General features: G+C 37.9%; 1 protein-coding gene across 1 annotated transcript in view; it reads left to right on the forward strand.

Moving 5' to 3' along the window:
• Positions 1-13455, forward strand: part of NEDD1 (NEDD1 gamma-tubulin ring complex targeting factor) — a 44606-nt gene that overhangs the window by 7922 nt on the left and 23229 nt on the right. The window contains exons 4-5 of the mRNA XM_066262099.1: positions 1549-1665; positions 5103-5243. Coding sequence (XP_066118196.1) covers positions 1549-1665; positions 5103-5243 — 258 coding nt within the window. The remainder of the gene's footprint in view (positions 1-1548; positions 1666-5102; positions 5244-13455) is intronic.

Below are 13455 nucleotides of genomic sequence, written 5' to 3' on the forward strand. Positions count from 1 at the left end.
TGCAGTGTAGAAAAACAGCTCTAGTCCTCATGTGTCGTTTCTCAGGTGAAGAAATGCAGACTCTGGGAGGTGAGATGACTTGCCTAAACCTACATAGCTTGCCTTTTAACTAAGTCGCAAATAAGTCCCTTTTGGAATTCATTTCTGTATTTTTTTCCCATACCATTCAGCTGGAGGTAAAAACATTAATGTAACTATATATTCTACCTGATGGTTAAATAGGAAAAAAACATGCAACATTGTGTCTGACAGATGGGCACCACCAGGTAGTTGGCACTCATAGATAATTATTGTGAGAAAAACTTGGTAGCCTGTGTATTATTAGCCATTTATTGTATAAATATTTATTGAACATGGATGGGGTCTTTGCTCTAATGAAACTGACATTCTGGTGGAAAACAGATAATAAACCAGTAAACAGAGTACCCAGATAGTAGGAGGCCAAGGGAGATTCCGGAAGAGGTGGCATTTAAGATGCTGTCTATTGACTGGAAGAAGCCATTCATCCAAGGGTCAGGGAGTTTAGCTTCCTAGGGAAGAATAGTTGTTGGGGAAGTCTTGAAGCAAATACAGAGTTGTTAGTGTAAAGAATGTAAGAAAGTCGGTGTGGCTGGAGGGTTAGTGGGTGAGGAGAAAAAGCTGAGAGATGAGGTAGGAAGGGACCGGACCAATAGGGCTTTTGATAGCTGGGTTAATGAGTCTGAAATTTATTCTTGGGTTAATTAGAAGCCATTGAAGATTTTTAAATGGGGAGACATGATCAGGTTTAACTTTATTAAAGGTCACCCTGCTTATGGAGAACAGAATGTAGAGAAGTAGGTATGGTTCTGCAGGGTCTGGATTAGGGGGCCAGTAGTAGCAATAGATAGAGGGGTGGGGCATGTGGGATTTATTTTGATGTTGGAGTTTAGAGAATTTATGGTAGGTTTGGGAGAGAGAGAATGAGGAGTTGGTAATTCCGGAATTTTATCTTGAGAAACTGATGGATGGTGTCTTTATAGACATCAGGAAGACTGTAGAGGCAAGTTCTGATGGCTCAGTGTTTGAGAATTGGATTCCATAGGGGGAGATTTGCCATGAGACTTCGGGCAAGTATCTTGTCCTCTATAAAATTTTCCCCATCTGTAAAATGAGGGATGTAGACATCCTTTAAAGTCTCCTCTACTTTTCATGCTTACTGAGCTGTGGGTCGATTGTAGTTCATGGTATCCTGTGGAAGTGCACGAGCAGGTTTCATTAATGGGAGATTTAGGGCAAGTGAGCCCTGATGGGAGGCCAAGACTTGCTGGTGTTTCCTAAGCTTCCCCTGTCACCTCTGTTGTATGAAAGAGAACATGAATCTAGTTGATTTCCTTGAAGCCTTTTTGAACTCTTTACAAGCCCTTGGACCCATGTAGATGATTAGTGGTGAATCTTTAGGTTAAGTATTAGCATGTTTATAGCATTTAATTCAACAGATGTTTATCAAGTGCTTACTAAATACTGAATCAGCTAGAATGTCATCTCTGAGTTCTGTTAAATTAAGGCAACTTTTTTTTCCTTCAATAGCAAAAGCAGACATGTGTTACTCTAAATTCCACATCTATGTATTTGGTAAGCGGAGGCCTAAATAATACTGTTAATATTTGGGATTTAAAGTCAAAAAGAGTTCACCGATCTCTTAAGGTAAGGAATTTGTTTTTGTTTTTCATCCTTATAGAAATGGGTATCTCACAATGTGTTTAGTTACCAAACTTTTCTTGTAATGTTGAGCTTTTTATGATAAAAATGAGTTGCTTCAGAATTGAAGTGAGATTTGTTAGGGACAGTACAGATGCTATTTAGCCAGAAACTTAGTATGTATTTTTTTTGTCTGTATTTCTTTTGTGGATGTCACTAAGTCATATTATTGGGGTTTAGAACATTTTATTTTTTCACTTAACTTCTAGTCTTGTTTGAATGAACCATTTCCTTCACTTTTTCTGAAGTATGCTTTATTGTCACCAGAGATCTTTTTTAAGATGTTTTGAAAAAATGAGTGTGGTTTTGGGATGACAGTAATCTATCTAGTAATTAGAGTTGCAATAGGTTTTTAGTATATTTGGCTTCCGCTGTGTGTGTGTGTATTTTCATCTTGATAATGAAATTTTCTAAAATATTTTACTATTTATAATTATTGTTTTTTTAAATAGCCTTTTGCCATTTCAGAAAATAAAAATACTCTTCATGTATTTGGGTTGTGAATTTTTTTAAAAAAAATTTTTTCTTTATTGTGTCTTTAATATTTGAAAGTTTATCTTTAAAATTATTTTTTAATTTTTAGGTGTCCTTTAAAAAAAGTTTTAATATGAAAAGTTTTAAACATTAATGTATTTGTACATACACATATTCATCATCTGACTTCAGTGATGATTCAGCTCATGGCCAATATGTTTTGTCTCTGCTTCATTTGCTCCATCATCCTCATACCCTCAGAGTATTTTGAATCAAACCTCAGACATTATTATGATTTTGTTGTATCTCTTAATGTCATTGAGTTAATTCTTACCAGAGGAATGGTAAATAGAGGAATGGTTTTGTCTTAGCTAAGGTGAAATACAATACTGTCATTGCTATTTCAAACACTACCTTTGGAAGTTCATTATTTTAGGTGTTAGCTAAACTTTGAAAATTCTTTAGGAAAATCGAAAGGTTACCAATAATGAGAGTAGTTAATTTTGGGGTTCTTCCCCCTCCACCAAAGTTAGAAGCGGGGAGGCAGTTAGACTCCCAAATGTGCCCGACCGGGATCCACCCAGCATGCCCACCAGGGGGTGATACTTGACCCATCTGGGGTGTTGCTCTTTTGTGGCCGGAGCCATTCTAGCGCCTGAGGTGGAGGCCATGGAGCTGTCCTCAGTGCCTGGGCCAACTTTGCTCCAGTGGAGCCTTGGCTGCAGGAGGGGAAGAGAGAGACAAAGAGGAGGGAGAGGGGGAAGGGTGGAGAAGCAGATGAGTGCTTCTCCTGTGTGCCCTGGCTGGGAATTGAACCCGTGACTTCCACACACTGGGCCGATGCTCTACTGCTGAGCCAACCGGCCAGGAATTTTGGGTTCTTTCATATGCCAGCCACTGTGCTTAACATGTTTCTTCTGTTTATCTCAACAACTCTGCAAAGCACATAGTCCTATTCCTGTATACACATGGAGAAACTCAGACTCAGAAGTGTTAAAGAACTTGTTTAATACATAACAATAGTAATGGCAAAGAAGAGATGCTAATCCAGATACTCATTGTTTAATTTTTTAAATTATGAAATAATTGAATTAAAGCTATTTACAGGGATATACTTACTATATGTTATGAGCAAGGAGCATTTTACAACAAACACTGAGGAGAGTTTAGAAGTCTATGGCCAATTTGGTCACATATGGTCACACAGTTTAGGAGCATCATGTAACTCTCATCTCTCCTTACTGTCTGGCAAAATTCCACTCATTTTTTTCATCCTCAGCTTTCCCAATTACTCTGGATGGTATTTTCTCATCTCATTGTTTAAAACTCTTACAGAACCTCATTCCTTCATTCAATTAACAGGTATTTGACTGACTAATTGTGATGGTGGAAAATCTCATCTTTCACTTTAGGATCTCTTCTCTGCAGTGTTCTTTCTGTGTAACAACACGATTTCTGGCACTTGGTAGGTGCTTAGTAAATGTTTACTGAATAACTTATTTTCCTCAGTTAAAATAAAAAAGACACCAGTTTCTTTACACAGTCATAGAAATTGTATTGGACCTCATGTTCTTTATTTCCCAGATGGGAACAATGCACTAAATGTCTACTCTTCTTTTTCTTTTTATCACACATATTTTTTCCTCAGGATAGCAATTGCTTCTCTGACTTAGAAAAGGAATATAATATAAAGATATGCTTGAAGGACCATTTGAAAACGTTGTAATATAATATAAAATTACAATATAAAAATTTTAATAGTGGAATATGATAGTTACTATTCTTGGTACTACATTAATCTAATGATTTGATACAAAGGTTAGTTTGATTGTATTACTAAGGTATGACACCAAATTGTTAAAACAAAACAAAACTATATTTCTAGTCCTGATCACTTTTCCATATTTCTGCTAGATATCTCTGATTTGATGGTGAAAAACATAATCCTTGTAAACATGTTTATTTTTAAACCAAACAGTTTTATTTCCTCCAACTGGATTCCCCTTTGGAAATAGGAGACAGCCTAATAGAGAGGGAGGCAAATAGGTGTTGGAGTTTGACCAGGAGATGAATCCTATCCTCTGACTTAGCAGTTAAGTGAACTTGGACAGGTTTCTTAATCATTTTGTGCCCCATTTAGTTAACTCATCTGTAAAATGGGAAAAATGATGCTGCCTCCAAGATTGTTCTAAGGATTAATAATAATTTATAAAGCTCACAGCATTAGTAGGTACTCAGCAAGTGGAAGAAGCAGCTGCTATCACCTCTCAAAGATACCTTGCTAAATTCGGCTTTGGGGCTTTTATTTTTTGCTTTCTTCCATTTTGCAGTGTCGGGGTTTTTTCCCCTTCTAATTTATGTCTTATGCTTTCTATAGGGTTGAACTCAAACTTTGTCTTCCATAAAGCTTCTTCTGTCAGCTCAGTTCACACTGGTGCCTCTTTCTTTTTCTTGACACTTTGCCTCTACCACTCACTCAGCCTTTGTTCTGCCATTTTCATGTTGATCTAAATATCCTGTCTCCTAAATGAAACAGTGATCCTCTCAAGGGCAGGAACTCTCCTAACCGGCAACTTGCAATCAAGTTACTTGTCAGTGGAAGTGAATTCTTTAAAGCATACATAATACTATGTAGAAAATTACCTTTTCTTTCTGTCTTGTTTCAGAATGTCTGCTCATTGTCATGGTTGTGAAAAATGAATTTCTGTTCCCTGAGAAGACTTGGTGTTGTTTGATCAGATAGTTTCCTACCTGTTTGAGTGGTTTTTAGGTTATTTGAGGAAAATGTTAGAGTAATTATTAGATTGACAAGTAAATACTATTTATAAAACATGAAATTTATAAAACCATGAAAATGTGCTCTTTGAAGGTTATGTGGCATTGGGCTTACTTTCATTTCTCCCTCTCAGGATCATAAAGATGAAGTAACTTGTGTAACGTATAATTGGAATGATTGCTACATTGCTTCTGGATCGCTCAGTGGTGAAATTATTTTGCACAGTGTAACCACTAATTTGTCTGGTACTCCTTTTGGTCATGGTAGTAACCAGGTACAGTATGGGTTTATTCAAAATAAAGTTGATAAGAGATTTTGAACTCTTATATAAAACAATGAGTTTTAAGTTTTTAAAATTTTAAGTATTCTAAATTTACATTTAGCTTGCTTGAAAAATTTACAGCTATTTTTTAATGGCATTGTCAGTTACTTGATTCTAACTTGTTTTAGGGTTCATTCTTTACATGCTCACACTCTAGTTGGAGCTATCTCTTCTTTGTTCTCAGTCATTGTCCAACTTTGTGCCCTGTGTGGGAAAGATCCTCAGTACTTATGTGAATGGATAAACATATTTGGAGATCACAAAGATTTTAATAGGCTAGTATAGAACTTTGGGAGAAATTGCATGAACAAAAACAAGGAACAAGGAGGTCACTAGAGGGCCAACATGAGAGAAGATGGGAAAAGTAGTGTTGATGAATGGAGTGCTGATGCAGGACTTTGAAAGCCAGGCCATTAAATTTTTTTTTTTTTTTAAGATTTCTCAAAATTGCCCCGGCCAGTTGTCTCAGTGGTAGAGCGTTGGCCCGGTATGTGGATGTCCCAGTTCGATTCCCAGTCAGGGCACACAGGAGAATCAACCATCTGCTTTTCATCCCTCCCCTTCTCTCTCTCTTTTCCCCTCCTGCAGCTATAGCTAGATTGGTTTGAGCAGAGTTGGCCTCAGATGCTGAGGATTGCTCCATGGCCTCTGCCTAAGGCACAAAAACTAAGGCTCCCTTAGTTGGAGCAACTGCCCCAGATGGGCAGAGCATCACCCCCGGTTTGCCAGGTGGGTGCTGGTCGAGGCACATGCAGGAGTCTGTCTCTCTGCCTCCCCTCTTACTAAAAAAAAACCCCAAAAACCTCTCAAAATTCATTTAACATTTCAAATATATTAAGTATTCATTTCTTAAATTTAAACAATGTTCATAAAAATTTCAAGTCTAAAATGTGACATAATTCCAATACATTGATTCAGCCCAATTTCTATGTTGATCAGTTTTACTATGGATAGGGTCTGGATTATTGAGAACAACAGTGTAGGTAGGGCACATCTAATTAATTTTCTTCTGTTTTTGTTTCTCTGAAAAACCAATTTGAAATCTTTAAAAATTATCAAATTGATTTTTTAGCAAAAATGATGAAACCATGCAGTCTCAATGAATCTGCATTACACTGAATATTATATCGAAATTGAGATTGCCTGAATATTTGAAATCTTACTTTGAAGTGTCTGAGCTGAATGGAAGCTATTAGTTCATGTGGGTCACAGTGTCTTTCTGCAGGAAAAAGAGCCTTACTGCTTCTGCAGAACTGCCAGGCTGACAGGCTCCTTAGATTATAATTGCATGTCACTATTTGGCAAGTTCAGCAACTTAGGCTCACAAATAGGTTAACCTGTGGTGCCTTTTCCAACTGTAGCCTATTTAAAGCAGTTAAAAAGTGGATCTATTTTATGGATTCCTTAGATTAAAAATCATCTTTAAATAGAGTGGGCTTTGTGTAAGATTTTAATTATGTGTTTCAGTATATGTTAAAAAGCTTATTGTTTTCAATAAAATTTAGATATTTTAGGTGTAGATTTTCTAAGTATTGTTAAACCTGTTGAAGTACAGAGATCTAGTAACTGTAAATATTTATTAATTACATTTAAAGAATGAGTTTAATTCTAATTTGGTTAACTTGGTGACTGGTTATGTTTGTACCTGAATTTTGGCACTCAAAATGTTTGACTAAGTTCAAAGCTTTATTTCTAGGATATATATAGATATATATAGATATATATATATCTTTATATTATATAGGAGTGGTATGTGAAGTTTGCATGGTAATATGGCCTTGATTCTCTGCATATATTTTCTTAGTGTTTGTGTATACTGGTCTAACCTATATATTATTCTTTTTTTAGAGAGAGAAAGTGGTGGGGGAGCAGGAAGTATCAACTTGTAGTACTTGTTTCTTTTCTTTTTTACAGAGACAGAGAGAGAGAGAGTCAGATAGGGACAGACAGGAACAAACAGAGATGAGAAGCATCAATCATTAGTTTTTTGTTGCGACACCTTAAATATTCATTGATTGCTTTCTCATATGTGCCTTGACCGTGGGCCTTCAGCAGACCACGTAACCCCTTGCTGGAGCCAGCGAGCTTGGGTCCAAGCTGGTGAGCTTTTGCTCAAACCAGATGAGCCCACGCTCAAGCTGGCGACCTCAGGGTCTCAAACCTGGGTCCTCCACATCCCAATCTGACGCTTTATTCACTGCGCCACTGCCTGGACAGGCTATATTCTGTTCTTGAAAGTTCTAGTCTATATCTTTGTGTACTACTTTTTTTTCCTTTTCTCAGATCTAAAACTCCCTTTTATTTTACTCTACTTCCTCCTGCTCAGGCACTAATGCTATGAAGGACTTGTGGCTATTAATTGCTTGACCTACTTAGCATGTATTTTGGGGCTTGTGGAGATATCTGATTGTATCTGTAGTGTGTCTGTAGAATTGTTGTAAATGATGTTCGTAGAATTTTAGTTTTGCTCTCTGTAAAACAGATACAACTCACATACACACACACACACTCACACACTGTGCTGGGAATCCACAAGACCAGGTTTGCTTATTCAGTAGCAGGACTCACAGGGTTCAACATGTATTCATACACCTGGCTATGATTTATGACAATGAAAAGATACAGGCAAAATCAGCAAAGGGCACGTGGGGTAAAGTTCTGGGGAAATCAAGCACAAGCTTCCGAGTCCTCTCTCACAGGAGAGAATTTACTTAATTTCCCCAGCATCAAATTGTGACATCATGTGTGACTCATTGCCTAGAGTTTTTATTTGAGGCTGGTTACCAACTCACCTTCTGCCTAGCATGTACCGAATTCCAAACTTCCAGGAGAACGTATTGAGCTATGGTTTAGCCATAAACCATATTGTTTACACATAGTTTAAGCACAGTGAGCCAATCTTAAAAGTGAGTGAGTTATTCTTACCAGTGAGGCTAGTGGGGATCCTTCTAAAATCCAAGCTCTTAGATCTAGACAAAGGCCAACCTTGAAAGCAGAATTTTATAAGGATAGGCAGTCTCAGGCCTGCTTAAGTCTGTGTGTATGTGTTTGTACAATAAAGGAATATGTTCAGATTTCTAGTTTTGAAGAGGTTAGTGTTGCAATAGTGTAAAGAATGGGCAGTAGGCTATTGAGAATGGAAGTAGGCAGCAGCTCTCATGACAGTTGATTAATGCTTGAAATAAGCCACTGGGAATCAAGAAGAGGGTGGAGTTGAAGGGATATGGTCTATATATGTGTGTGTGTGTGTGTGTGTGTATTATTTATGACATATATATAGTCTCTAGTGTATATATTAGAGACTGTGAAGCTATAACAAAATAGGAATGCACATTTCTATCTTATAAAAGGAAGGCGTTTCTAAGCATAAGAACAAAATCAAAAGTCATTGGGGACAAGTTTGAGAAATTTAAGTACATAAAATGTTAAAATCTGACAAAAAGCAAGACTTAAAAAAAGATCAACAAAATTGAAAGGAAAAATGAGGGAAAATATTACCTACGAGAGCATTAATATCCTTATAATATTAAGATCAACTGCAAATTAGTACTTAAAAAATCTTAGCACATAAAAATAAGAAAAATAAATTAATGGGCATTCACAAAAGAAAAGGCATGTATGTGGTCACTTAGCATTTTCAACTAAGAACCTTTAAAGTTTGACCAAAAGTGAAATACAAATTCTTTCATAAATCAGCAGTTTTAAAAAATGCTAGTGATCAGTGTGCTTGGAAATTGGAAATTATCTAAATGTCCAACATTGGGTTATTTACATAAATTGATATAATCATGCAGTCTTATATAATTCGTTATTAAAGTCATGTAGTGGAGCATCTTAATTATATGTTTATCTTTATAATAATAAAATATAATTCTAAGTTTTTGGTAGATACTTTACTGAATATACACAAACATACATACACGCAGAAAAATACTTAAAGAATGTCCCCCAAAATATTAACCAGTTTTTGTCTAGGTAGGACTATGGATGGTTTTTGTGGTATTTTTTTTTTAACTTCCAAATATTTATAACAGGGATAAGGAAAATGACCCATTTGACCGGTTTTATTTTTGTAAATAAAGTTTTGAAACACAGTCATGCTTATTTATGTATTGTTTATGCCTGCTTTTGCAGTACAACAGTGTAAAATATTTACTATTTCTTTTTAAGAAAAACTGTGCCAACCCCTGATCATAGTGAGTGATGTACTTTTATATTTAGAAACAACCTCCCTCCTCCACAAGCACACATGTATGTATATATATGTGTGTATTGTAAGAAAAATTAGCATTGCTGCTTATATTGCTGGTATTTCCATAAGCCCTTGGCAATATTTTTTTCTTAGAAATAGCTTGAATCTGGAACAAAACAGGGGCTTAATAAGTGCTGCTAATACTAAAATGAATTAATACTTATTTTAAATAGAATTTAGTAGATTAATACTTTATCTAGGATCATTAGATATGATGATTTAATGGATGTTGACAGTTCAGAAATGAGTATCTGTTATCAAAGAGATAAAGGGGAGGCATTAAAGGACTCAGTTTGGTTACATAAGGTTTTTTTTAAAAATTGTATAAAAGATAATTGAGTGGATACAGAAACAGTAGGAGTCATGAACCTATGGGAATAGTTGCGATAGCTACTGTGTACCTGGATCTATGCAGAAATGCTATGACAGGCAAACAAGAATGTTTTTTATTTTGTAGGTAAAAACATTGAGGCTTGGAGTTTAAGTAATTTACCCAAGTCATAACAGAGTTTGATTGAGCCTTCACTTAAACTCAGGTTTATCTGAGAGGAAGATTTATGATTATTTTTGGCCTTTTTTGTTGTTGTGGTTGTTCTCCTAATAGGTTACCATATTGGTCCACAGAATTTGAAACAATATATGGACTTTTTTTTACTTAATCAAGAAATGTGTTTTAACTGTTTATAAAGTTTTCTTATGAAAAGTATTAAGGTCCCTGTTCCTTGCTATAGTCAGACTGATTCTGAATGACCATATTTTAAGAATGATTAGCAAATTGCTGCTTTGGCTAATAGGTTGAACTTCATGAACTTTGAGAATCTGTGTGGTCTATGAATTTTGTGTGGTTGTAGTTGTGTGTTTTGGGGTTTTATTAAATTTTTTTTTTTTTTGTATTTTTCTGAAGCTGGAAACGGGGAGAGACAGTCAGACAGACTCCCGCATGCGCCCGACCGGGATCTACCTGGCATGCCCACCAGGGGCGGCGCTCTGCCCACCAGGGGGCGATGCTCTGCCCCTCCGGGGCGGCGCTCTGCCGCAACCAGAGCCACTCTAGCGCCTGGGGCAGAGGCCAAGGAGCCATCCCCAGCGCCCGGGCCATCTTTGCTCCAATGAAGCCTCGGCTGCGGGAGGGGAAGAGAGAGACAGAGAGGAAGGAGGGGGGGGGGGTGGAGAAGCAAATGGGCGCTTCTCCTGTGTGCCCTGGCCGGGAATCGAACCCGGGTCTCCCGCATGCCAGGCTGACGCTGTACTGTGGAGCCAACCGGCCAGGGCCGGGTTTTATTAAATTTTACTTGTTGCTTAATTCAAATTTATATTGAAGACCATAACTATATGGACTCCTTTTTTTATTTAGTGTGAGGAGGGGAGGCAGTCAGACTCCCATATGAGACCTGCCTGGGATCCACCCAGCAAGCCCACTAGGAGGGTGATGCTCTGCCCATCTCGAGCGTTGCTTCATCCATTACTCAGCAACTAAGCTCTTCTTAGTGCCTGAGGTGGAGGCCATGGAGCCATCCTCAGCACCTGGGGCCAACTTTCTCCAATTGAGCCATGGCTGCAAGAGGGGAAGAGAGATAGAAAGAGAGAAGTGAGAGGGAGAGAGGTGGAGAAGCAGATAGGTACTGACTGAGAATTGAATCTGGGACATCCACACACTGGGCTAACACTCTGCCACTTAACCAATTGGCTAGGGTCCCATATGAACTCTTAAAAGTGCTGCAGAAATCTTTGAAATATTAATATTTTGATTGGTTGATATATGACTATAAACATAATTCACTAAGAGCTTCGTGTCTTTTATAGTTAAGGTCTATGTAATAGTTTATTTTTTCTTGAGTGTGGACAAGAGGAAAGATATGTCTATTTAGATGTATATACTTTTCCTCAACAAAGATGGAAAATATATACATACCAGTATTTTCTCTTCATACTTTAGCCATATGAAAATGAGCCAAATTGAATAGATGGCTTCAGCAATTATCTTACCTATGTGTCTGGTAACAAATATTCCTTTTTATTTTTTTGTGTTGTGTTCTTCCTAAATGTTTTTTGTTGTTGAGGGCTAATATATTATTTTGAAACATTTTAGATGTACGTAAATAGAATATGAGTTTTTAATATCTAAAAGCCAGTGATTTAAAATCCTAGGCTGACCGGGCGGTGGCGCAGTGGATAGAGCGTTGGACTGGGATGCGGAAGACCCAGGTTCGAGACCCCGAGGTTACCAGCTTGAGTGAGGGCTCATCTGGTTTGAGCAAAAAGCTCACCAGCTTGAACCCAAGGTCTCTGGCTCGAGCAAGGGGTTACTCCAGCGGTTCTCAACCTGTGGGTCGCGACCCCGGCGGGGGTCGAACGACCAAAACACAGGGGTCACCTAAAGCAATGAGAATACATTCCGAATCATAACTGTAGCAAAATTACAGTTATGAAGTAGCCACCAAAATTATTTTTTGGTTTGGGGTCACCGCAACATGAGGAACTGTATTGCGGGGTCACGGCATTAGAAAGGTTGAGAACCACTTGGTTACTTGGTCTGCTGTAGCCCCACAGTCAAGGCACATATGAGAAAGCAATCAATGGACAACTAAGGTGTTGCAACAAAAAACTAATGATTGATGCTTCTCATCTCTCTTTGTTCCTGTCTGTCTATCCCTCTCTCTGACTCTGTCTCTGTAAAAAAAAAAAAAAAAAAAAAAAAGAAAGATAAAACTAGATGGAATAAACAAGATCCCTCAGTTTTTACTTTTGTTCTGTGCCAGTTTTGTCTGTGACCAAATATAAAGCTGAGCCCTGGTGGGATAGCCCTGTTGGTTAGAGCATCATCCTGGAGTGCAGGGATTGCCACTTTGATCCCTGGTCAGGGCACATACAGGAACGGATTGATGTTCCTGTCTCTGTCTCCCTTCCTCTCTTGCTAAAATCAATAAATAATAAAAAAAATTTAATGTAAAGTTGATGCATACCTATGTACTAGAATCTGAGTCATTGCCTGACTCAGGACTTAACTGTTTGAAGGTGCCTTACAGCCAGTTTCCCCCTCTTGTGGATTGTACTTAATTTCTGTACTTACATTGCCGTTTCTTCACAGGGAAAAAGTTAGCTTAAATGTAAAATAGCCAATTCTTAGTACAGTAAATAAGAATATAAGTTTGAGCCCTGGCCAGTGGTGGAGCATCAGCCTGGCATGTGGAAATTCCGGGTTCAGTTCCCGGTCAGGGCACACAGGAGAAGCACCCACCTGCTTCTCCACCTTTCCCCCTTTCACTTCTCTCTCTCTTCTCCTCCCCTCCTGCAGCCATGCTGGAATAGAGCGAGTTGGCCCTGGGCACTGAGGATGGCCCCATGACCTCTGCCTCAGGCGCTAAAAAATGGCTCCGGTTGCAACGGAGCAGTGGCCCCAAATGGGCAGAGTATTGCCCCCTGGTGGATTTGCTTGGTGGATCCTGGTTGGGGTAAATGCCAGGATCTGTCTCTGCCTCTGCCTCTGCCTCCTCACCTCTCAATAAAAAAAAGGAAAAAAAAAGAATATAAGTTTGAAAGCCACATTTTAATAAAAGTAGATAAAATTCAATTCCAGGACCTGTTTACTCAAACTGGATCTTTTTATTCTGGTCCAGCCAGATCGGAAACTATAAAAGAGAATAAAATGTCTGTATTGTCCTCAGGGACAAGTGTTTAAAAACTAGCATTTCCCTCAGGCGATGCTTTTGAAAGAATGGATATATCCATCCCCAGTCTAGAGTATTGACAGTTCTTCCTTTGTAGTTTAAATTTTTATTATGCTTCAAAGTGTTGAATTGCCAGCACATCAGGTGCTCAGATTCAAACAAATATATTCAAATACCTTATATATGTAGATAATAATATATAAATTTTATTTATTTTGCTCATTCTCTGCTAGTGTTTGTTCCC

The sequence above is a fragment of the Saccopteryx bilineata genome, chromosome 1 (genome assembly GCF_036850765.1).
Source record: "Saccopteryx bilineata isolate mSacBil1 chromosome 1, mSacBil1_pri_phased_curated, whole genome shotgun sequence".
Lineage (NCBI taxonomy): Eukaryota > Metazoa > Chordata > Mammalia > Chiroptera > Emballonuridae > Saccopteryx > Saccopteryx bilineata.